At 40.4% G+C, this 27,118-nt stretch overlaps 1 protein-coding gene across 3 annotated transcripts in view; it reads left to right on the top strand.

The window, feature by feature from the left end:
- Positions 1–26,147, top strand: part of pex7 (peroxisomal biogenesis factor 7) — a 60,802-nt gene extending 34,655 nt beyond the window's left edge. For all 3 annotated transcript variants that reach the window (XM_073493323.1, XM_073493324.1, XM_073493325.1), the window contains exons 10-11: positions 6,516–6,612; positions 24,847–26,147. In XM_073493323.1, the coding sequence (XP_073349424.1) occupies positions 6,516–6,612; positions 24,847–24,930 (181 nt within the window). In that variant the 3' untranslated portion in view covers positions 24,931–26,147. The remainder of the gene's footprint in view (positions 1–6,515; positions 6,613–24,846) is intronic.
- Positions 26,148–27,118: the final 971 nt, after the last annotated feature.

The following is a 27,118-nucleotide window of genomic DNA, read 5'->3' as shown; positions in this document are numbered from 1 at the left end:
TATGGAATCACTCTCTTTACATGTCTGTCTTTGTTTTTGTCACTTCTCCCTTGTTCTAAATGTTTTATGGCTTTCTTTTGTGTCCTCGTATCCTCTCATGCCCTCCCTCTCGTTTTCTCTCAGTCCACTGTGACTTAATGAGTTTCATAGTAATAGTGAGACACACACACACACACACACACACACACACACACACACACACACACACACACACACACACACACACACACACACACACAAAGCTGGCAGGTGAATGGAGGCTTCCACAAAATGAAGCACAATAGAAGCTAAATAATTACCTACCATGGAAACTCCAGACAAAAGACATTGCAGGCCTCATTTATAGAACTAACATGGTGTATTTGTCTAACTGGGACAGTCATCTGGTCTTATACACACACACACTTCCACACACTCACACATGGACGTCATCTTAACCTGTAATCACATCAGTGTGACACTTGCTTTTGTGGAAAAGAAGTGATGAGACAGACTTTCTCTTCCACACAGGTGTTTTTTTAAATTCACTAACAAAAAACGTTACAATTTTATTACAAATTAATCAACTGACAATTTCCTGGAATAATGATTAATTGTTTTGTGTATAAAATGTCCTGTATAATATTGAGGCGAAGGTGATACAGTGATATTAATCTAAGAGGCTGGAACCTGTGAACGTTTGGCATATTTGCTTAAAAAATGACCCATTCATCAAAATAGTTGCGTATAGTGACAAATTGATTGGGTGGCCAAGATTATGTTTTTTGGCTCTGACCTGAGTCCTTTGATATTAAGCAGAGGTGGGAAGTACGATAATGAAGTCGTTCATTCATCAGACGTTTCAGGTATCTGTACTTTACTTGAGTATTTATTTCTCTGACCACCATTGACTTTTCCTCCCTTCCCTCCCTGAACACAAATATCTGAACTTTCTCCTCCTTACAGTTTCAAAACAGGCTTGTTACTTTAGTTTGATGCATTTGAGGAGAATTATGGATTATTTTTATTTGGCGTCATCGCACGCCGCCTTCCCAACATCACAAGACTGATTTAAATCTATCAGTGCACATCACGCATGGCAGGTGTAGCAGGACCAAACAAAGACATAAAAAGCGTAAGAAGACAGAAACAGACAGAGAGGGAGACTGGAATGGGGAGAAAAGGCATGTTGGTCTCGTATCTGCAGAGACCCTGCAGCCCTCTGCCTGGATTTTCTTATTTTCTCACTTTGTTGCTGCTCGGGACGCTTTACCAACACAAAATGTGGCTATTTGACGACCTGGGAATGAGACTCAACAGTCAACTGTCTTTCTGGTGGGTTTAGGAACAACTGGGACAAATCTTGCTGATTCTACCTTTAAACGGTTGCAATATGTAAGAATTTTACTTTAAAACATAAAATCACTCCCTCGTTGCTCTGAGGTTGCAGTCCAGGCATAGGAGAATTAAGGTAACTGAGCTACTAGCTAATGGCATCTGTAGTTAGCAGCAGTTAGCGGTTACTCTGGTGATATGCTCCTCGTATTTGTTTTGACTATGAATTTAATCGGTGGCCAATTCTAACAGACCGCACCTTTAAACAACTTGAACAAATCATCCACAGGCTTGTATAGGCAACCGAGAGACGCAGAAGGTCTAACTTCTCACATCATGTTACGATCAGCTCACAATAAAAAAGTGATTAATACTTGTAAATCACTACTAATTGATACATAGAGCCCCTTTAAGTTTAACAGTCTTTGAATTATACACAACTCAACAAAATATTTAGCGGAGGTCAAGTGTTGCGGAAACTTTACATATTAAAATTAAGATGAAATAATTCAGTGTGACTTTTGTGTTTGCATCAGGTCTCCTCTCCTGAACATGTGACTCTCAGGTGTCCTGTGTTTGACCCATCTATCACACCAACTTCCTCCCTACATAGTCTTGCTATTTTTACCGCGTCACGTCACTTCCTCCTTCGCTCCCGTCATATTCACTACAGCCACTAGAGGTCACTGTCAGCATAAACATGGGTTGTTTTAACCCCCTTACACAATCGACCAGTGTTGTTTTTTGTGGATGCAGACAGGCTGTTTCACTCATATACAGAACGAAATGCTGCACAGTACACTGTCAGAAAATAAGGTTTATATTTGTACCTTGAGGAGAACATTGGCTTGTCACTGGGGCAGTACCCTCTAAGGTGCAGCCGTTGTACCCTTGAAATTGGGTACTTATTTGTAGCCTTGTGGTTTGTACCTTAACGAGCCCAGTCTTGTTCCTCTGGTGGCCATTTTGTATCTTAATTTAATTGACTCCTATTGTTGGAAAGGAGAGCAGCACTGCAGCACCAGCAGGCTGAGGGGTTTTTATTTTAGCTCAGATCAGAACTGCTACTGATACTCAGACCAGGACATCTCTACTAATGGATTAATAACCAATCAGTCCAGTTATGCCTTAAACCACGGTTCTGTACATCAGTGGCTCCAAACATGGGAGTTGTGATTATTTAGAGTAAAAACATTTAAATTCTGCTTCTTCATCTCCTGACTGAAGCTCTGCAGCTGCATCTTATTCACAGCGTTGAGCTGTAAACTGCAGTCGGCAGTAAATCATTGCTGTTGCTCATTTTACAAAGCTAATCAAGGCTACAGTGGCTCTTAGCTGCTGGATTATTACTCTGCCTCTTAATGCACTGAATGGGAGCGCTGTGACAGAAATGCATTCATTTTAGTTGAGTTTTTTTTATTTCCGCTGCACTTCATTACGCTGCAGACATATTGCTCTGCACCGCGGGTGATGAATGTGTTCGAGTTTGACTTTCTGCATATATTTGTGAATGAGTGAGCACATAAACCCTGTTCACTGTTGTTATACATTTACTTATATCTATATTCTCTGTATTTATATGTTTTCATGGTCACACTGTGACTACTCTGCTATCTCAGTGAGGCTTTAAATATCATTACGCTCCAGAAAAGAGCCTTAATTTAAGTCCCTTGTCTCACCTTTTACTTCCGCTTCAAACCCAAAATATTGCCAAACTGCTGAGCTGGCCTTCTTCTTGGAAGCCCAGTCCTCCATGTCAGTATGTTAAAGCTCTGCATGCACGCCGCTACATCACCTGTAGTTACCTCCACCAGCCCGGTTTTATTCCCACCTTGTCAAATATCGTATTATATGCCTCCACTGCCACAACAGCTCAACGTGGGTTTTCTTTTCAAAATAAAAGCCTGCAGATGCTATAACTGCTCTTCGATAATGTCAAATATAACGTGAATGACTGCAAATATTGCAAAATTTGATGATATCTTATATCGGCCCAAGCCTAGTTGAAGGCACTGCTAATAAAAATGCCAGTAAGTGATTCTTGAGTTTTCTTTAGACACATATACTAGTTCCAAAGTCATGAATGAACAGATGATTTTCTAAGATAATTATTTCAAATGAAGCAGGATTCTACAAATGATTTTGTTGGATAGTTTGGCGTTTTTCTTCTAGTTCCAGTTCCAAACATAAATACAAAAACCAGTGAAAGCCTTAGCAGGAGTACATTGGTTCAGTCAGGTGTAGATTAACAGAACAGATTAAACTGGCCAGAGAAGAGAGAAGGCTGTACCTGCTGCTGAATCCTGTTACCTTTTTGGATCGTTTCCTTCCTCATATGCAACATCCCGATCTCCCCGCGAGGATAAATGACGTGTCAGTCATTTCAACACACTGATGGATTTTGCCGCACTGAAGCCGAACTTCTCTCAGCCAACATGTTGACTTCTCCTCCAACTTTCTGTTTGTTTCTCTAACAGTTTGAGTTATCAATCAGTGCCACAGTCAAGAAAGGAACCCCATTAAGATGAACGTAGACCCATCTGTACTGCAGTATTTTAGAACACACGCACACACACACACACACACACACACACACACACACACACACACACACACACACACACACACACACACACACACACACACACACAAACACACATACAGATGTAAATGTACAAACAGGGCACATGAGTGTTAGGAGTGATTTACACTAACAGGGCACTCAATATATAATATCTCTCAATGCATGACTCTCCCCAGACGGCCATCACTCATTGTGTGTGTGCGTGTGTGCGTGTGTGTGTGTGTGTGTGTGTGAGTGTGTTGCAGTATTAATACAGGCCTAATGGAGCCCAATGGGAGCTGCAGTGTTCCCTCTGAAAATGATTTAATTACATTTGCAAAGTGGATGAGTCTGGAGGGAGTGTTTGCTGTGTCAGGGCTTTGGCGCACACACACACACACACACACACACACACACACACACACACACACACACACACACACACACACACACACACACACACCACTCTGTCAAGACCAGGAAGAGAAACAGTCTTTCAATTAGTCTGATTGGCCGCTGCTGCCTGAAGTCTGGAGGCAGTATTTTATTGGCTCGCTCTTTCTTTCCACTTCTCGTCTCTCTCTTCTCTTGCTCTTTTCTCTTTCACTTCTTACTCATCTTTTTTTCATAATCTAAATTCTCTAGATTGCTGTCTCTTGTACATCCTCTCCTCGCCATATATCTTAAATCCTCTCCCTCTTAGCATATCTCTCCTTCTCTTTCTCTGACTCATCATCCTCCCTTCTTGTCCTTATTGAATCCTGCTCATGTATAACTGGATAAGATGATTTCTAATGTCGAGTAAGTAAGTAAGTGATGTGTTTGTTTTTTACAGAGGGAGGTAGAAGCAGTCAGTCAGTTGACAGACGCCCACATACACCTGGTTACTTGGTCTCATATTTTCAAAATTTCTCTTTATATGAAATTCAATCAATCAATCAACCTTTATTTATATATGAGCGATCATTGCGGGTTAACCCTCATTTACATTGATATCGAGACAAACAAAACAAAGACAAGTAAGAATAATAACAAGGAGAAATACTGACAAAAGCAAAGAAAAAATGAATATAATGTAAAATAATATTCAGTTACGTAAAACCCCTAAAATGTTGCAGTTATGCCAGATAATTTAATAGATAAAATAAAATAGTTGGAAGTAGAATAAAGGTACAGTAATGTAAAATGTTATACAATTTAAATAATGTGAATGGTAATAAAATACAGTTACTTAAAACAATTACAACCAGTGGCTGGGAGGTTTAAAATCCAATTTCTGAAATGGTTTAGAGTATAAGAATATTGATTTTATTTCTTTGCACTGTGTCAGGGGCACTAAAATTAAAAGCAGTCTCTCTTTCCAAGTCCGGACTGAACTTGAAGCATGAGGCGGTCAGTAGAACGGGTCTGATAGAGCCCATCTGAGGAATTAAGCAGTTCTGTGAGATAATGTGGTAGCTTTCCAGTCAAGGCTTTGTCTATAAAAAGATAGCAGTGATCATCACGAAGAATGAGAAAAGAGAAAAGATAGTAACATTAGTGTGCTCAGGGAAATTTCAGTTAAGTCTGCCTATTAGATGACGAGATGTCTTGTGTGTAATTTTGCTTGTAGTATTTCCGCATGCAATTTTCCACATGACAACTATGCACAACGGGTCTATTGCGAGATTTTCCACGGTGTCATTTTTTTTTTTCGTACCTCGTGTTTGTGGAAACATAAAATGGACACTTCACCATCAGATTAGGTCTTAAGCTCATTCAGGTTTCATGAATGAGGCCCTTTCTGGACCCCACATTTGATGCTAATTTTACATGATCAGCTAATAACGTAATCAAGTGAATATCAGCTACATTACCATCTTCACTGTATCGCAGCTGCTGGGAGATCTCAAGCCATATTTTGTCCTTGACTTGGTTGCTGAGACCAAATTTTTCTCCCATTGTGACCAACTGAAGCTGAAACAAAAGATATTCATATGTTCTGCAGGCTGCAATCCATTTACATCAAGGTCTCTCTGAATATATTATATAATTTATAAAATCGCTGCAGTGAACACTATTGACTGTGCTGTCATGCGCACACTGCGCCACACGGAGCGCACTGGAGACAGCCCCATGGCTGCCACACAAACACACTTCTCTAGTCAGCTCACCCAGTACATCTTCACCCCCACACATACCAGGTGTCACACAGTGTTACACTCCATATCCTCATTGTGAGTCCTAATAATAATGCAGTCTGTGTTCACCGTAACTAAACTTCAATTAATAAATAAATTTAATATAATTGAATTGGAATGAACGTGGGTGTGCAGAGGGCGGTATATGAGGCGGATCCATGTGCGCACATTTCCAGGTTGATTTGGGATTTATAAAAGGAAATTGTGCATTGTTGGGCGTATGGCAGGTTTTATAGATCAGAATATTTTCACATACACTTTTAGTATGGATCCTACGCAATGTTTTATCAATGAGACCCCGAAAGGAACCTTCCTTTTCAGAAACTTTACGTTGCGGTAAATTAAATCTTTCTGAAAAAGAGTCATTTTCTGCCAAAAGAGACACTTTTTACTTTTATGTAACGTGGATCTTTACCACTTCTGGAATGTAAGTCAGATATCTGTGTTTGTGTTTGCAGGTTCTGGGACTACAGCAGCAACCAGCCTCTGGACACTGTGGAACATCACTCAGAGTTTGTCTGTGGATTAGACTTCAACCTGCACATCCCAAATCAGGTAACACACACACTTTTCATAACAATATTAAGTATAACTGTAATTGTAGAAATCCTGGTGCTGGCTGATGTTAAATGTGACCAGACATTATAGAGACCGTGCTCCGAGAACTGCCACTTTAGAGTACCTCTGTGGCCCTCAGAGCTGTGTTGTTGGAGCTCCTGCTTTGGTTTCAGAGTGATCTCAGTTGAGGGACCAGGGGGCGAACTAACAGCAGGACAAAAAAATCTATGGATCGATGTTTTTGCAAACGTCGTAAGAAGTCTATTCTAGCAGAACCTGACCTTAAAGACAAGGCTCTTGACTAAGCAGATGATTTAAGTTCACATAAGTTAAACGAAGATAAAAGCAGATGAAATAAGTTTCTGTCTCAGGATGTTTTGGCTCACTTTAAGAGCCAAGACGAGCCAAACCGGCATCAAAAAACTAGCTGCACTACAGACCACAAAGACTATAGCTGACGGCCAAGTAGCTCGTAAGTAAAAATAACTCTGTCATTCAAAACAAGGAAGACTCCAGACTGCTGATATACGATCTGCCATGATAAAGCAGCATTTTTTGACACCACTCTCGTTATTATAGCCACTTCTAATCAAGAATATGGCTGTTAAAGAGTTGTAAAAGACACTGGAGAAATATTAGAAGTAACCGCACTAAACGGGTGAACTCATGGATGCTACATTGACTCAAGGGGCTTTCACTTTCTTTTTCTGTGTATCTTCTCCTGCACTGATTTGCTTAGCTAAACAGCCAATATGAGCACACAGACAGGCAAAAATCCGCCGACAGGGGCCGACTAGAGCCAACAACACCATCAAAATTAAGGATACAGATGCTCACAGATGGCCCAACAATGGTTGACTGTCTGCCTGGTGTGTCAGGGCACTTTAGGACATGAAGAGGAGTTCATGTATTTGGGGTGTAATGAACCTTTTGAGATGGTTCTGGATGCTTTCCTGTGAAGAAACCCACAGATCTAGTAAGAGAGCTGCATATGGATTGTCAACTCAATATGTCCTGCAACTAAAAAAAGAGATGTCTGTGGGCTCTATGAGGTATATACTGTAATAATCCCACTTTTACACTGAAATTAGCGGATATACGTGGGTTTTTTAAATAGGCGATTAACTCTTTTTTACATTGCCAGGAGACAAGTTTGCCTTTCTTGTTTGTTTTTTTTCCTTCTGTGTCACATTTGCCATCAAGACCTTACCGGAAGAACAGGGAACAGTAGAAAGCAGCAGACCATATACCTCATCAAACTCCATCCAGAAGACGTTAAACTTGTTTTAAAAAGTCTTAATCAATAAAATTCTGAATTAGACACATCGTTTCTCCCAGAGCTGATGATGGAAAATGTTCAAGAGTGAGTCATCTTGCTTCTTTCTCATCTCTGTTGAGACTTGCACATGCTCAGAACCGATCAGGCAGCTGACAGGCACAGAAGACGCTCTGGTGGTCACCTTTAATATCTTTTACTTCAGCCTCTCTTTCAAACTCAGCGGCGTCTGAATGATGTTCAATGAGACGGAAAAGTATTAACAAGCCAGCGGCCTTAATTTCAACGCACGTCATAGCATCGGGCCTGAAAAGGAGAGAAAATGTGTGTGTTCGGAGACGATATACTGCAGACTCAATTGACCTGGGAGTGAACGCAGATTGTACACGTTCAAATTAAAGACAAAAGCCAGATGTTTGTGGGTGTTAGTGGGTATTTTGACCAGTGTGAAAGCAGTATTAGAGAACTGCTTTGTTTCTGTTAATCCAGTCATTTATTTCCCTGCTACTGCAGCTCTGTATGCCCACAGTAAAACTCGGGGTCCATCATTATACATATAGTTAATACGTTCATCACATGAAGACAGCAGGAGATTTGCTGCCTACGGAGGATACGCTTCGCTAAACATGTCAGAGAAAACAAATTAGACTGAAAAAACATAAAAAAACACGAGAGGTCGCCCTCTAGGCTGCTGTCAGCCAGAACCAGAGCTGTGGACAATGGATGTCTGGAAAATCCCCCATTTTTTCATATCTGCAAGCAACATAACTGCATTAGATAATGACAGAAAGAGACTATTTTGATGATTAACCTCAAGTGTTAATTTGCATCCTATTCTGAATTAAATGTAATTAACACCCAAAAAGATTTGGGTATTGGGTTATATTTGGGTCATGCAGTATTTGTATTTTTCAGATTTAGGAACATCTCATCCTCCCTATGTCTTTCTGACGAGTGCGTGGGTAATCATTGAATAACTGTGTCCACATCCGGTTTTCTCTGAGTGTTGGCTGTAGTTCTTGAAATAGGACCATCCATCACTCTGTCTGCACACGAGCCGACCGGGGTTAACCCACACACAGTAACACAGGGCTGTCAGCGAGCTGTGTGTTCCAGTGTGTCGGGGTAAAGAAGCATTGAATTGAAAAGGCCACTCTTGTCTAATTCAGTTTTTCGGCTAATTTGGAGAGGCGGTATCTCTCACTCCGCTCCCCTCGCAGAGAGGACAATCCAAAGCAAAGTGGTGACAATGACTGCCAACGGAGTTCAGCTATATGTCACCGGATAAATGCGTGGGAAATAGTGACAAAAACCATCATGGGATCGAGGTTGTGATTGGGAAATTAGTGTCCAAATCAGCCACAGATGTTTGGAGACATAATACTGCAGAAGGAAAGAGCGAACTGAGGTCATCACTCGCACATTACTGCGTCATTTTGAAACTCTTGTACTTAAAGTGGTTCAAGGAAAGTTTTGCTTTGTTAGCCACACTTCAAAACAGCCGTTTAAACTTTTAATCTGACCGTCCCCTTGAGAACAGAGAGAAGCTTTGTATGTTTTAGCCCATTAACTGCTAATGGTGCATGCAACCTCGGCTGACCATGCTCCAAAGCGTACCATTAGTTTTGAGATTGATTTTGTACCATCAGGGTAGCCTTGGATTCAGTTAATTTCAGTAACATTTTAACAATCAGCCAGGTTTGAAAACTCTTCCATTAGACTCCAACACCCATTCCTAGATGTGGTAGCCAGCGAGAGAAGCGACCGTTCGTCTGAAAACAACAATGGCGGCTCCTCCAGAGGTTAGCATCGCTGCTATAGTGTCAGCTATATCAGAACTGGAGAGTTTATTCCATTGAAAGAGGAGCAAAGGACGACATTGGAGGCTTTTCTCGATGGGAAAGATGTTTTCACTCTTCTCTCGACTGATTTCAGTAAGAGTTTGATTTATCAACAGGTTCCACTGGTGGTAGTACTCTCCCACTGTTGAGTTAGCCCGTGATAGATGGTGATAGACAGATGGATTGTTGAGTCACTTTCCGAGTATTAGTTTGCCTTTTCCAAACAGTTTTCAACAACAACTTCCCAAGAGTCAAGAGAAATTTTTATCTGATGGTGGTGCTGAAAGGAAGGTTTTGGGTTATCAAAGAGAAAACCAGCTTTGGGGAAGGTGAATGTTAAATAAAATGGCAGTTTGATTTGTTTGTTGACATTTACCTCCACTGTGTCTCCGGTTGGTTGGTTTGTTGGTTGGTTTTTCAGCATGATTACACAAAAACTACTGAACGAATTTCTATCCAACTTGGATGGAGGATTAACTTTTGGTGCTGATATGGAAAAAGGGACGAATCCATAACGCTGTGTGGTAGGGCGTTTAACCATATTCTTGTTCATTTCTCAGGGAATAATGCATGAATCTTGAGGTGGCTGGTATCTATGAGTGAGTACAATTTCATGTGGATCCAAATAAAGATCTGGATCTCGCTGATATTAATATGCTTTATTTGATATTGGATTGATTGAATTAAAGGGGACTGTTGGGCATCGGCGGAGGTATACGCTCTACTGAGTGCAAATCTAGTGTTTTCTGTGATGAATTGACTAAAAAGACCATCTATTGCTTTTACTCGAGTGGAGGGAAAATTAAGGTCACAAAATGTTTGTTGTCAGTTTTTCCAAAACCGGAGCCTGAATCCGCTGCGGGGTAAATCTGAGAGGTTGAAAGATGATTAGTAGATAAGTGGAGAAAAGAACTTAAGCTACTTAAATTGTTTATTTTTCCTGACTTTACCTGTTCAACCCTGGAAAAAACATTCAAACAGACAAACATTTGGAGTCTGTGGGGAGTAGACATCACTTTAAATCATCATATGATCAAAAGATCTATTAAAATGTAGTGCAGAGCTCCTATGCTGCACGAGGGTAAATTATCCAGGACACAGTCTTTCAGGCTTTTTATCTCGGGACAAGAATTGCTCTGGAAATTACAGCAGAAATTGCTGCAATTTGTCCTCGAGAAAAAAAGTACAAACCACGGAAGAAATATGGAGCTGTCGGTGGTGCTGAAGCTGCTCTTCTAACAGTGGATGAGTCTTTTTTTATTCAGTATTTTTGTTATTATCATCAAATCCCATAAACACATAAAAAGCAACAGTGAATGTATGTACAACCAAGTATTGTGTGTGGATCACAGCCTGATATATCATCTTCTATTCTGTGTCCTAGAGTGCCACTGTTGTCCAAAAACTATTAAATACACATCAGTGAGCCACACTGTTGTTCCTTCATTACCATGAACAAACACACTATAGTTTATTATGGCTCAATCCCACACACTGTGCTGCTGCTGGAACTCACCAGACCAGTGGTTCTCAACCTTTTTGAGTTTCAAGGACCCAGTAACATCAGCCACAGACCAACCCAATCACCAGAATAAATGTTGCTCTTTCTGCAACCAACGTGTTGAGATTTTATATTTCTTTAGGTTAAATTTTAAATTTTTTGTTGTGACAACAATGTACTTATGGTCTGGTTCGGTTTAGGGACAAAAAACTCTTTGATAGGGTTTAGAAAAGATCATATTTTGGCTTGAAATACCTGGTTGACGTCATGTTAAAATGATTCAGTGGTTTGACACTTACAAATGCTGAAACGTAGTTCATGAACAGTGGTCTCTCACTTGCGATCATCTCACTTACTTTGGCTTAAAATACTAAATGCTTTTGTTGCCACAAACATGGCTGGAAAATGTCCCGATGTTTCATTAAAAATATCCAGTGGGTACATGCTTACAAATGTTGAAACGCTATCTCGGGCAGTGGTCTCTCACTTGGTAGCAGTCTCTCCTGTTTCGGATTGAAATACCTGTTTCTGTTACCACAAACACAACTGTAAAATGTGCTGTCGTCTCAATCAAAATAAGCAGTGGTTTCATGCTTACAAAAACACAGTTTTGAATCGCATGCAATCGTCTGGCTGTTTTGGCTTCCTTTGCCACAAACATGGCTGGAAATGGTCTTCTTAAAAGTATTCAGTGGTTTCATGCTTACAAATGTAAATACCTGATTCTGTCGCCACAAACACAACTGAAAAATGCCCAGACGTCTCAATAAAAATATCCAGTGGTGTCACACTCAGAAACACAGCCTCAAACAGTGGCCTCTGGCTTGTTAGTGGTCTCAGCTAGCTGTAACTCCACATGATATGATACATATTACACATTAAACACATGCAAATTTGAACATATCCATTGTTTGCAGAAAGGTAAAATGCCAATATTTTATTCTGGTGTCTGGGCCACACAAAGTAGAAAGTACTGACAGATGGATGAACATGTTGTTTTGGTCTTTTCATGAGATTTGCAGACAGTAACAAAAATATCGGAGAGAACCAGACTTGTTTTTGCTACTGAATTGCCTTTTACGTGAACCTTTTTACATTTCTATTATCTCACCGTTCACCTTTATCAAGAGTTTCACTTGGAACCAAAAATAGCTCACTGGAAAATCAGAGTGAGCATTTTTCCAGGATGCCGATAATGACGAAGTGGAAGTGCGTACGTGATAGCACCTCGCAAACTGGAGCTAAAACCCATGATGTCACAGTAAACAGTCAGTTTCCCACAGCAACCAATCACAGAGGGCTGTCCCGTCTGCAGAGCGAGGTTTCAGTGTGACAGTGTTCGAGCTGTGTGTGTGTGTGTCTATAAAGCGAGGCAGTAATGAGCTGTATTGTTCCTGTTGTCACTGTTGTAGAATATGCGTGTGTGTGTGTGTGTATGTGGGTGTGTGGGAGGAGGTAACAACAGTAATGAGCTGTATTGTTAGTGTATGTTGTTATCAGACATGTCATTACAGAGAGGCACGCTGTAAAATAACAAATAGCTGTGACAGTGTGGAGGACCCTCACAATGAGGTCACAGAGCAGATCTCCCCTCTGTTTTCACTGTTGCTGTCCTACTTTCTGTCTCTGAATACATCTCCATGTTCATTTTCCTCTGGTTCTCTCTGGTTGATATTTTTCACCTCTCTCTATTGTTTTTATCTTCATATCGCCCTCTCAGAGAGTCTCTTTTTTGTGAATCATATCAGCAAGTAGTTGAAAGTCCCTCTGTAGGGTTTGAAAATCGTACACGATATAATAATGTAACAAATTCCCAGGTAATGTTCATTGTGATATCAGAATAATAAAAAAATCTATTTTAATATAATAAATGATGATAATAGCAATATAAAATGTTATATAATGTGGAATAATTCAAAGATTCAATTCAAGAATCAGCCACAGACATCCAAATCATAACACTGCATGTGCAAGGGCTTTTATCAGTAATCAGTGTTACCTCATTGTGCGATAAATTGTATATTAACAGACCTTTATTTAAATGAAAATCTTTGAGATTTGACATTTGAATCTGTTTTAAGTTAGTCCAGCAGTTTCTTTGCTGTGCATTTAAATAATAAATGGCAAGTGCACTTAATTTAAATCAATTTAAAATGAAATTTAGACCTTTTGCCACAGTTGAGAAGACTGAAGATGTATGACATTACTGCAAATAAATGTGTTGGTTACAGTATAATTTATATGCATAGTACATGAGCAAATATGAAACCTTGTTTAAACCATAGTAGTGTGTGCTTATTTCTCTACTGTGTGTACTTAATATTAATACACAGATTGGTTAAAAACTCGTATTCTACAATTCCTTTGATTTTTATTTACTTTAACCATGTTTGTTTTTTTCCTTTTTATTTGTCTGACTTTATCTTTTATCAACATGTGAACAAACTCATGAATATAGACATTATATATTATCGATATCTGCTTCTTTTGAGTGTAAAGTCACAGTGCAGTTACCTTCCAGTTCATATTGTGTGTCAGCGTGTGTGTGTGACATTGACAGCTGTGATCTACCGTTCCTCCCTCATCACTGTGATTGGCTGAGTCAGCTCTTTGTTCTCCATGGAGACCACTGACCGGGGTGCCATGTCTGTGTGGGTGGTTACATGTACGTGTGCGTCCTTTCATCCTCAAGAAGACATATCTTGACTGTAAAAGCTTCTGCACAATAGAAGAGAGGACCACATGGTGTCTTCTTACCTAAGCTAAGACATTTTACAAAACGTTTGCACGGTGTGACTGCACCCCATCTTCATCATCATGAGTACAAAATAGCCTCACGAGGATTAAATGATTTAAATATGTATCTAATTAGCACTGATCTATGAACAAAGATAAGACCTTAGTGATGTGTTAAGTGTCCCAAGAGGTAAAAATGTAATGTGAAACTAAGTTTAAAGAGTTATTTTGCTACTTTTGGAAATTGTCTTGCTTTTTGATGCATTTTTTAAATTAATAAAACCCATCACCATCATCAAGAGCGGCAGCCATCAGGAACCATTCAACAGTGAGTCACACAACAAACAGAACATGTCAAACATCATTAGTGTCTTCCATAAGTAACTGTTATATTTGCTGCCACAACAGAATGACTTAGGTTAGGTTGAGTACTGTTTCTGTAACAACAACCAGAGTATTATGAAATATACCAAAGAGTCATCAGCATATTAGTTTATCAGCTGCAGCAGTTCACCAACCAAAGAATATTCTCAAAGGATAATTCCTGTTTATTACAACTTGGGTCTTATTTTCATTATCTTTGGTCAATATTTATATCTGTAAAAACATCACACTCACCAAGATAATTTATAAGATCTGAGACCACAATGACATAACTTCAAAGATGTCAAGTAATGTTGGAGTCAGACAGGTTGGATCACACCAACCAACTGTTTAATTTGCATTTTGTAAGGTAAAGCCAGAATTTTAGTTTAAACCTTAAAAAAATGAACTAACATTATCAACAGTGTGAAGAAACAACAGTGTTGACGTTATATCAAAGACATCTTTGCACTGTGTTGCAGAGATGTCTACTGAAGTAAGCATGCTAATCAGCTAGCCCTGGCCCGTCCTGTCTCATAATACCACTTTGTACCTCTGATAGCCCCCAAAGTTTCAGCTACTTAGTTGAATAAGTAGTTGAGTTTGCTACTTAGTTGCATAAGTCAACAAAATAAACTCACAAAATGTCAAGAAATGAAACACTCCAAGCTGTGATTTAACTTAAAAAAAAAAAAAAAACAATCAGCAGTTCTCAGCCATGCTGTCAAGAGCTGGGGTAATCAAACATGGCCGCCAGAGGACCATCCACAGTTTTGAGTGCAGGTGCGTGAGTGGAAGAACTCAGTATACTGACATAAAGAATCATAATAAAAAAATGTTCCCTGCAGGTGTGCTGAGCATCCAGCTGCACCAAGCTGAGATGCAGTAAAAGATTTTAGGGAAATGTTATGCTGCATTAGCATTTTGTTGTAAGAACTCACAGTGAACTCATCACGGCCGCCTGGTGTAGTAATCCTGACATCAGGCTAATCTGTTGGAAACTCCACAACGCTACATTATCCGTCCCACTGTGAGATATCAAACCCTCTTCTTTTATCTCTACTCTTACCACTTCTCTGTCATTACTTTCCTTTAGGTTCTACTTCTACTTAATTTCTCCCTCTAATATCACTGTGAACTGGTTTATCTCCTCTTTCTTCTTTTAATCACTTCCTGCTCTGATCACTTGCTATTTTCTTTCTCTTTCAATCTATCTCTCACTCACACACTCCCTCACTAGTGTGGTCTCTGGTCTTATCCAAGCGTAGCCACATGTGTCTGATGGATCACCCTCCTTATGTCTCTGCAGGCCAAATCAGGCATAGAAGACTCCAGCAGTGTGGGTGGTTGTGCGTGTGTGTCTGAGAAAGAGAAAGGATGGTGATAGATCCTAATGGAACGCAGGGTGACAGCCATTCACAGGTCTGTAAGTTGGTCATTTTGTAAAAATCCTGTGGTATAGTACTACTTGTAGCATCTTCAGTGTCCCCACGCATCCTGGAAAACCTGGAATATAGTTGATCAATTTTCCAGTCATGGAAAACACATGGAAAATGAGTGAAAAAGCTAAATGTCCTGGAAAATCTTGTGTTGTCCTGGAAATGTATTTAAACATTTTCCTAATTTTCTATCAGGGCTCCCCATAACGGATGACTTTGTCATCTGAAAGGGCTAAGTTAAGTTAGGTTAAGGATCATATTAATGTTCAAATGGTAGTGGTTCACAGTAGCACCTGCAGAATGGATGACATTGATGTTTTGTTAAAAATGTAAGTCACATTATGCTTAAAATGAACATATTACTTACTGCTTGCTGGTAACTGTGGTAGTTTTATTAAGTTTATAGATTAACGTTGCTTTCTTCCCATCTTGCTGAATAATGTTAAGTTGCTTAGCATGTTTGGTTCAGTTGCTGAAGTTGTCGTTCTTGCTAGCTTGTTTTGCCTGCAAAGGTTTAAGGTTTGTGATTCAACTCTGGCGCGGAGCAATGGTTACAAATACGTGTTGGGCATTGTTCAGAGAGTTTGATGATAATGAATGGGACGGCAGGGTTAAAGCTATGAATGGCAGCCCACTTGTAAACCAGTCAAACACTGGCTAAATACTGGCTAAGGGTACTTTTTCTTTTTGCTAGTATTGTCTCTTCAAACACAGTGCTGCACTGATATGGTAAATGGATTGTAACATGATATGAAATGTTTAAGTTTTGTTGGGGCGTCTCATAGTGGGTGGGTGCCTCATTAAAGACTCCTATAAACTATAAACTGATCACAGTCAGTGGCAGTTAATACTCTAAACAAACTCAACTCGAACTTTAGAGTCCAACTTAAGTTTTTTAACCACCATATAGTTCAATACAGTTTTACCATCTTTGTTACTTTTATATTATTAATTCCCTAAATGTTGATGCAGAGCTGCAGTGAAAAGACAAGACAGATGCGCTCTGTGTTTTACTCTGAAACGCAACACTGTGTGACACGGAGCGACTGATTTAAAAACCTACGCTCTCGCCTTCATTGAGTGGACCTCTGGGGTATGACTCTGGGCATTTTCAGTAGTGTAACTGGGAAACCAGACAAACTTTCCATCACAGAAATAGATGAAGAGATTGTGATGTTTATTTTAAGTTCAGGGATGCTCTTCACTGATTGGAGCTGCCTGCCTGTCTGTGACAAAGCCTTCAGTGTTGATTGGCTATTACTCGTGAAGTGTAACCAATCAGTTAGTGCCGTGGGTGGGACATTGAGGGAGACTACAGAGTGTATAGCTATATAATTGTCCTTGCATGTTTTAGTATACTATACAGTATAGTATTAGTAGTATACTAAGTATGTTAAACCATACATTTACATTTCTTTAACGGAAACCAGTTAGTAGTTGATTTTGATTATTTATTTTAATCTTTTAAATCAGACTTCCACAGAGAGCAACATATTAATATATGGGTTGATCCCTGTCTGTCATACTGTCAGTGAAAATGTCTGGAAAAGTCTTTGAAGATCATCTCAAGAAAAGAGTGGGAACTCTGATCTTGTGGTATTTATGTTGCAAATACAGTAACATTTTACAGTGGCTGTGATATTGTGTGTTCAATTTGCATGTGTTGTGTGACTCTTTTCATTAGTATCAGTATAGTTATAGTTATTACAGCCAACAAGGCTGCCAAACAGCCAACCTCAGTTCGAGTCACACCACTGCATATTTTTAAGGACATCTGGAGAAACTCCCTGCAGTTTTTGTGTCAACCAAAACTGGCTTATTTTTCAATGAATATAAAGTTAGACCATCTCCATTTGTGATCGTGGCGACCAAAGCAGGTATTATAAGCCAAACCATTTTTTCCAAACCCTAACCAAGTGTTTTTTGTGCTCAAACATAACCAGAGCATAAGCACAGCGTTGTGACAAGAGAGAAAAAATTCAACCTAAATAGATGTAAAGTTGCGACATTAAGAAACTTTTGGTTTAAATTTATTTATGGTTTTGCAGAAACGTACTTGGCAACATTTATTCTGGCTGGATTTGGTTGGACAACCTTCTGGAAAGTCTCCACTAGAAACTGACTGGACAAACCATCTATCACTGTCTATCACAAGCTAACTTCCACCAACCAATCAGATCAGCAGTAGGAGAGCGCTACCACCAGCGAAGCCAGTTGGTAAATCATCTTTTCCATCAAGAAAAGCCTTCAATACCGTTCTTTGCGCTTCCCTCAATGAAATAAACTCTCCAGTTCCGATAGAGTTGATGCTATAGCAGCTATGCTAACCTCGTGAGGAGCTGCCATTTTTCAAACGAACTGTTGATTCTCTTGCTGGTCGTCACCCCTAAACAATGCCTGTAGCTGCCAGTAGTTCCTCAGAGGACGCTGACTGGTTCGACCACAGTGTGTTTAGCCACAATGCATAGCCTCAAGACTGACAAGAGATCCCACAATCACAAGATCTTGCAAATCAAGATGCCTCGCAAGGTCGATGTGGACAGCTTTTTAGCAGACTGAGCACACTGGCAATCAGAGAAATCACTCTGATTGGCAGCCCCAGGGGCGACAACATTTGCAACTTTTTTCAGACATACTCTTGATTAGAAGTGGCTATATTAGTGAGAGTGGTGTGAAAATAATGGCAAGCGCTGCTTTATCATAGCAACCGTTTGTATATCAGCAGTCTTGAGTCTTCCTGTTTCCATTTCTACAGATTACCGCCACCTGGTGGTATGGAGAGGTACTTCCTCTGCAGGCGCAGAACGTACAAGTTAGTTGGCCGTCGGCTGTAGTCTTTGTGGTGTGTTCAAGTGCAGCTGTTTGGCCTTCGTCGTAGTTCTTTGAAGTCTGTTTGGTGTGTCTGGGCCCTACTATATGTAGTACTGAGCATAATTGGGAGTTGGAATTTTCAAAATAGAAATAATTAAAATACATTTGCTTAAGCTGCTAACCTGGGCAGCTGACAACCTCTTTTCCTTTTTCATATTGTTTCTGAGGAAGTGTCAATCAAAAGCTCTGTTACCATGACAATTCAACAGTGATATGTGCTGTGTGACTGCTGTGTGTCTTTTCTATAAGGGTACATATCTGCCACAAGCTTATTGGTGTTTTAATTATTGTGTCTTCATTCACCTTTTTCTCATTTAAAAATATCAGTCAGACTTTGAACTTTGTCTTGCTTTTATATTCCCGTTTCCCTGTTTTCGTGGCATGTCCTTGTGTTGCTCCTCCTTTCTGCCGCTCCTCCCCTCTTCATTGCACATCTAGTCGTTCTGTCTCTGCTCTTTGTATATTTCTCTCTCACTTTCTTTGTGCTTTGCTGCAGTCTTGGCCGGTGCGTGTGCCTTTCCATTACGGCCGGCTGTTAAAGTTAATTAAAGAAGGGCATTCCTCTTCTCCATGGCTGACTCACTGCACGACTACTTTGCTTACTCATGCTCTGAAGGCAGTTCAGCTTGTTGACGCACTGATTCAAAGATCTGATCAGGTGTTCGGAGTGGGATGATGAAGGGAAAGCTGCATTTGAACGCATGATGTAAGAAGGGGTGACCACCCATATGACAACCTGCATGTTTTTCTGTCCAACCAATAAAACGTAATAAACTAATTTATAGATTTAGAGAAGATTATAATGTCAGATCACAAAATGCTTAAATGTGTTGATCTGGAGGGTAGTAGCACCCAACATATGTAGTTGCTTGATTTGGAGGCCTCATCAGTAGAGCCCGACCGATACTCTTTATTGGGCCGATACTAATATTAGAAAGTAAAAAATTTAAAATTCAATAACAACATATTGGCCAATATGCGCAGAATTTTTGCAATAATCCCTTAAATATGGTTATGAAACACTTATGAAAGAGATATGTAATGCAGCGGGATATTTTACAGTTTAACACTGATCTTTACTGTCCAAAATGGTATCCGTGCACATAAACAGTAAACATCACTGGGAATTCAGTAACTATAGATCACCTCAAGCTTCTTTTTCCATATTATAATCTCTGAACAGGGACAGTTGTTCATTTTAGCGACTGGTTGTAGCTTTGCTGTGCAGCTCGGTGCATTTCTTTACTCGTTCATACCTTTCATACTTTCGAAAATATTCCACCTTTTTTGGGGAAATTTTCCTCATTTAAATGACTCGAGTGCAAACACAAACTGTGAACCAGCTGATAGACGAATGTAATTCCAGCATGAATAAACCACAGTCTTTGTGATTCAGCCCGTAGTGCTGTGGGAATGAAGCTTTTTTATAATTCACACTTACAAAACACAACGGAAAACAGGTTTATATAACACCAGGACACAAATATGACAGATACAAATATGCTGTGACAGATTTTATACCATTCCTGTCTGTCACTGTGATGGATTATAATTAATTATAGCAAAACCCCCGCTGACATCTTGATACATTTCCTCTGACTGCTTATTTCTGATTGGCTGTGCTGCCGGCAAGTTTTTAGGACCTTCTCACCAAAATGCCACCAGCGATGCAGGAAAAGACCTGCAGCAGAATGACAGTAAAGACGAAGATTTCTCTCAGTGTGCGCTCAAACCGTCAGTCATCGTTAAAATCCCACATCCCCAACCAGCAGGCTGCAGCTCCCCGTTCTGTTTAACTGTTTAACCAAACACAAAGCGAGTCCAAACACCTGTGAGGATGCGAGCAGTAAAGTGGTTTTATATCCCTCGAGGTGAAAGTGAAGTGGAACCAGTATTTTACTTTGAAAGCTTGTGAGCAGAGGCCAGACTCATCAGCCGCTGTGTGTTCTGCAGCCAGGAGGGACGATGGAAAGGCTGTGTGTCATTCAGATGATAGCCACGTCCGCACTGACGCATGTCATTAAGCTGATAGCTATGTTAGGCTTGATTATAGAGTAAAGAGAAAGAGGTGGAAACACAGCTGTATGTTCTCTTCCACTGCAACATCTGAATCAGTTTAGAAAGTAAAAAGGTTAAATTTGCTGAGAACATTTAATTATGAGTTTCGTCTGCTGAGGAATCTATTGATACAGGAGTTTATCTTGACCTGTTTTGTTTTTATTGCTTATTTTATTGTAGTTTTTTGTTCATGATACTGTTTGGAGATTTTGTCACAGTAATTGTCTAAAGGGGCAGTGTTTAAGACATGGATACTTTCACCAGAATGTGAAGACTGCAACACAGGACATAGACGTCTTTGACATGTCAGAGATGTCTACTAAAGTTAGCATGCTAACCAGCTAGCTGTGGCCCGTCCTGTCTCCTAATAATCAAACAATCAATCAATCAATCAATCAATCAATCAATCAAAGCTTTATTGTCATTAAGCTGTACCTACAAAAGTAGTGCAGCAAAAATGAGATTGCGTCTCTCCGGGATCCCATAACACAAACACAACAAATACACACAATATATTACTATAATAATTTAAAACTATGACTAAGGCTCATGAGTGCAGTAGTGCACATGCTCCAGATCAGCAGTTCAGCAATCTAACAGCTTGTGGAAGGAAGCTGTTGATTAGTCTGTTTGTTCGGCCTTTTAGACTCCGGAACCGTTTTCCTGATGGGAGCAGTTCAAAGAATGTGTGGAGAGGGTGGAGGGAAACTCCGATGACCCTCTCAGCTCCTCTAACTATTCTCTGCAGGGCTTTTTTGTCTGACATACTGCAGTTGGAGTACCATGTTGAGATACAATATGTCAGAACGCTCTCCACCACACCACTATAGAAGGTCCTGAGGATGCTGATGGGGAGAGGGGCTTGTTTCAGCTTCCTCAGGAAGTACAGTCTCTGCTGGGCCCGTTTCGTGATCCCTGAGGTGTTCTTATTCCAGCTTAGGTCCTGCGAGATCTGCACTCCGAGGAACTTGATGGTCTCCACTCGCTCCACTGTGCGGCCACTGAGGATGAGAGGAGCATGCTCGGGCTGTGACCTCCAGAAGTCGATAATCATCTCCTTCGTTTTGTCCGCATTGAGTACAAGATTATTTTCTTTTTTTTTCTGTCTATTTCTTCTTCTCTGTACATGGATCCCTCATTTCTATGAATTAGTCCCACCACTGTGGTGTCATCTGTGAACTTGATGATCTGGTTCCCCTCGTGTCTGGATGCACAGTCGTGTGTTAGCAGTGTAAACAACAAATACCACTTTGTACCTCGAGAGGTAATAGGTCTGACAGCCCGATGACTGGGGGATGCAATGCAGTGGGAAGTGTGGCTTTTAGTCTAAGAAATGAACAAAATAAACTCACAAAATCTCAAGAGACGAAATAATTTTACACCTATTTTTCGTACACCATCTGGCATGCGCACGGTTTCACAACACCAACTCCTTTGACGATTCAATACAGAGAGCCGCAACGTCACCTCCAAATCCAAAGTGGTTGAAACTGCCGTGAATCTCACTCCTGTCAGTGCGACAACACGATTCGCTGATATCTTTCTCGGTTTGGCTGCTACGATTGGCTTTTGGAGGGAAGGGGTGGGATATGTGTCATGCAGCTGCCACTTCTGGCGTTATGGATTTCTCTATCCAAAATGACTTAAGTGGTCCATCTCTTTCGTATGTCTCTGCTCTCTCTCCTCTGTTGCTTCGTGCCTCTCCTGTCCCCGCCTGCCATGTCTTTGTGTCCCTAGAGACATAGTCCTGGTCAGAGCCGCTGTAAATTCCCTCTTTACTGTCCTCAAACTGACCTCCAACCGTCGCTCTCAGAGACTGTGTTCAGCCATGTTCACTCTGCAGGCTGCTGTTTAGCTGAGCCCCGTCGCCCACCATGACTACACCAATGATTCCTGGTCAAGGCAAACTCTATGAGCTAATTAGCTAATGCTTGCTAGCTACAGCCAAGGATATCTAGCAAAGAGCAGCAGTTGTCAGTCACTCTGGTCACATGCTTCCCCCTATGTTTTTGGAGCCAACTTTTGAATTCACAATTTTTGATAATTAAATTAAAACTAGCTCAGAGGTGTTTCTGTATTTTTTCAATATAATCACAATAATACTCAAAGTAAAGTTTCAGTATGTTTCGTTACATTTTTTGTGCTTGTACACTCACCTCTCATTTTTGAGCTCTTAACAGCTTATTTGTGTTTTCGGGAAATAAACAGAGACGGCGATTGCACCTGAACCAAAACAGCTGTGATTTGTGAACGTGTACGCAAACCCTCGTGTTCATGCGTGTGTACTGTGAAGCTGGTGGGGAACCATTATGCTCAGCAATTAGAGGTAAAAACATGCTTTGATTGAGAGAAAAGCTTCAACATTATGTGGACTGAATGTTCTCTTCGCGCAATTACCAACGTAAAATCAGTCCAGACTCCTGCATTCGAAGAGAAATGTGCACAGAGTTGTAAAAAGACAGAAAATATAATAATGTAGATAAAATGTGGAATAATAATACCAATCCTTTTTAATACAGTCCTACCAAGATGAATACCCTCCATCACTCTGATTGGACTTAAGGTTTTTTCTTCGTAAAGGTTCCAGTGAATCTGCATTCTTTACTTTGAGAAGGGACACGTAGATTAGTGGTGAATGATGAAAGCAAGAGGCTGAATTAGACTAAATAAGGATGTTTATGTAACCACGGCCGTAGAGTGTGTCCTCTGCTTTTGTGGTCACTCCTGGAAAGAGAAGGAAAGAAGAACAAAAAGGAGGAAAGAGAAGGTAAAGACTAATGCCTTTGTCCCAGACCTGATAATGGAAAGTAATTTAGGTGGAACACTTTGATGTAAGTGTGCGCCAGAGGAGGCAGAGAGCTGAACGTCTCGTCTCTCCGTCTGTCCTCGCTGAGTGTCCACACTTCACCTGCAGCAGAGACGCAGAGTGCACAGAGGAGTTTAGCTTGTTTCAGCTGAGCTCCATGTGATTGCACAGGAGAACAGAGTGCTGACATATATAATGTGCCTCCTTGTGTGTGTTTCCATCCACCTCCTGTCAGTACTTCAGTGTTCTCTAACAGAAAAGTACATTCAGTGCATATGTTCATAAAGAAGCTTTCACTGTATTCTGTTATCTCCACCAGCCCATCAGTACACCGCACACCGTTAGACATATGGTCTCTCATTGACGTAGTTAATATGCTTGTGCACAAACCATGAAAGATTTGTTTCAGATATAATCTCTGTTTTTCTTCCCATCATACAAATACAGCGTGTCATGTGTATGTGCGTATGATTATGATAAGGGACAGGATTTCAGTTTCAGAAGCTTTTTGTTTTAGCCCGTTTGTAGTCTGGGTATAATTGAGGGTTCAATTTTGAGCAAGCTTTGGTTGCATGCAGGTAAACAGTCTGTATGAGAGCAAGAGAGGCGCAACACGTTGGCCAGAAGGTGACCTGGAACCCGTTGTCGTCTGACAACAATTTAGTTTTTTTATTAGCTGTTTAAAAAGATCCGCTTTCACATGCAGATATCTGTTTATAGAGATCAGCCAAAAAGTTGTCTCACACAGACATATATATGGAGACGGCAAATTGGCCACTGGATTGCACATCAGTGTCGCTGCACGCTGCTAAAAGAATTAAAATTGTGCTCCCCCCCCCCGCTGGTTGCTACAAGGAGATCATTTGTTACCTTGAAGACGAAAGTTGTTCTGTTCTAAGCAAGTAGAGTCGCTGCTTGTAAAACTCGGAACATGAACATACAGTTAGATATACATACAGATTTTCATTGTGGATCATCACAGAAAACTGTGATAAATTTTTTTTTAAAAATCCACAGACACTGTTTGGGTTTGCTAGTCAGACTGTAAACAATAACAGGTGTATGGAAGATGTAGTCTTGGCCTGGATATCCAGAGACCCACTGGCTGAACCAAAAGCCCGACACATTGGCTGTTTGTCCCAGAGGCTAAATGCTCGTCACAGTAGATGAGGTAAAAAGACTCATCAGTGTTTTGAAACCTCTCGTGGAATCTGTGGTTGGAGGTTGTTTAAATTCCAGTTTGGACCTAATGAGCTACTACTGTTGGTGAAGCGCTCTTGAACAATGCACTTAACCCCCTCAAACCTCATCTCTAACAGTGTGTGTTGTGTTGTGTGCAGGTGGTGGACTGTTCCTGGGATGAGACGGTGAAGATCTACACACCTGCCTGTCTGTCAGCTGGAACACACAGGACAGCGCCGTAGAACACACACACACACACACACACACACACACACACACACACACACACACACACACACACACACACACAATAGACAAGAAGTGATTTATTTCTGGGGATATTAAGTTCCTTTCATTGTGGCTTCCCAAACGTTTTCTGCCTGTCTGTTTGTGGATACTTTTATTTACCCCAGCACTTGAACTTGGGAGGGTGAGAAGCTCAAATGTTGTACTGATGCGTTCCAGAATGAACCTTGTTTAAATTTAGGGAATCCGACGTATTGTTATCATTTCACCACTTCTTGATTGATCAGTGTCTGAAAAGATGGAAATGGAAAGTGAAAAATCTGTGGCCATATTTCAAGGCAAAACACCATATTTAATATCACCGCTCAACTTCAACACATTTTTTAAAGCCTAAAACACTGGATGTAATCCAACGTTAATGTTAGCTAGGAAGTGGTTGAATGCTAACGTTAGCTAATGGGCTATCAAATATGTTGTTTTACCTTGAAGTATGGATCGATGTCACCCCAGATTTTCACTACACAAACAAAATGTTTTTTAAATGTTAATGCAGAAATGTAACATATTATGTCTTTAAATGTCCAGTGGTTGAAACACTGTCTCGAACAGTGGTCTCTGGCTTGGACGCCATCCCACCTAGCTTTGGCGCCACCTTGTGACATGAAAGTCAGCTCATGAACAGAGATGTTGTATTGTAGAAATATTGATATGTATGAAACGCTGAGTTTTCATCAAGCCTTATCATATTTTAATATTTTCCTGACAGACGTTTCACAAGTTCTCCATCCTTTTTTGACGATGTGCCAAAGCATCTAAAATATATTCAGTCCTCAATTTGGAAACAACTGCTCTGTCCTCAAAATGTAAAACATGAATACGTTACGTAAATACGTTTTTTTTTTTTTTTTGTATAAAGCATGATTTTTCATTTTAATTTAATTTGAAGAAGTACATTTCAGTACTCTTGTACTTTGAGTATGTTATGATATTTTATGAGTGTCATGTTGCATGTTCCAGTCTTGATTAATAGGTCGTGTTGACTTTAATTCCATAACATCCATGTCATTATCTGCTCCTTCTTTGTCTCAGTGATATTCTGTTAATATGGAGATAAAAAAAATGTCAACTGTGACCAATTTCACCTCTGAAATGGCATCAGCGTAGATGATCTGTGTGTGCAGTGCCTTCAATAAAGATGCAAATATCATCGAGAGAGATGCTCTTACTGTGTATTCATATCAGCTTATCAGCTCCGAGTCAAAAGCACACATTTCTCTCACTAAATCTTCTTATGTCTCTGCCTTTAGGTATAGTACCAACCATGCAATAAACGTGGCATAAAATCAAAACCAGGAGCTGAAAGAGGATAAACACTTAAATCTCTGTGTAACTCTTTCATATTTCACAGTGATTTGGTGAATATAAAACATCTATAAAATGCAGACTACAGCCTCCATATGAACAAAATCAAACCAGTAATCAATTATGAGCCTCAGGTGTTTCTATTATTTTGTCCACCCCCCTCTGAGAGCCTAGTTGTATGATGATGATCGAAGGGAATGTGACAGGCTGTAACTATCACTCATGATGATGATGATCATGATGACGATGAAGGTAGTCTGTGTCTCCCCCACTCGTCCTGGCCACAGCCACTCACAGCTCTTCTGCTGATGATGCGTGAAGGGTTCCTCTCTGCCCCGCAGCCAATCACAGCTCTCCTGCTGATGATGCGTGAAGGGTTGTTCCTCTCTGCAGGGAGAACCCGGCCGCTTCCACTGGGAACAAAACAGCATGAAGTCAAATTCTCTGCGGTTTTGCTCCTCCTCCTCTCCTCCTCCTCTCCTCCACTTGTTCACTTCCTCACTGTTTTTTTTTTTTTCATTTTAGCTTTTATCAAAAAGTGGTCTAGATCACGTCTTTTAGACGTCATTTATGGACATCCAAGACGTCTAAAAGATGTCCTCTGGGGAGCCAGAACGAAAGTTTTTTATACGTCTTTTCTGGGCGTTGTATAGACGTTTATATGTCATTTGTCGACTAATTCTGGATGTCAGTGGATGTCTAGGTTATGGCCTGACTGGACGTCTTTTCTCAACGTCATTTATCGACTAATTCTGGCTGTCAATGAACGTCCAGATCATGGCCTGGCCTGATGGACATGATATCAACCTGTTTTGGACGTCC

Source organism: Pagrus major, chromosome 22, assembly GCF_040436345.1.
Source record: "Pagrus major chromosome 22, Pma_NU_1.0".
In the NCBI taxonomy this organism is placed as follows: domain Eukaryota; kingdom Metazoa; phylum Chordata; class Actinopteri; order Spariformes; family Sparidae; genus Pagrus; species Pagrus major.
Note: the sequence above shows the minus strand (reverse complement) of the source record. Positions and strands in the feature narration are given on the sequence as shown.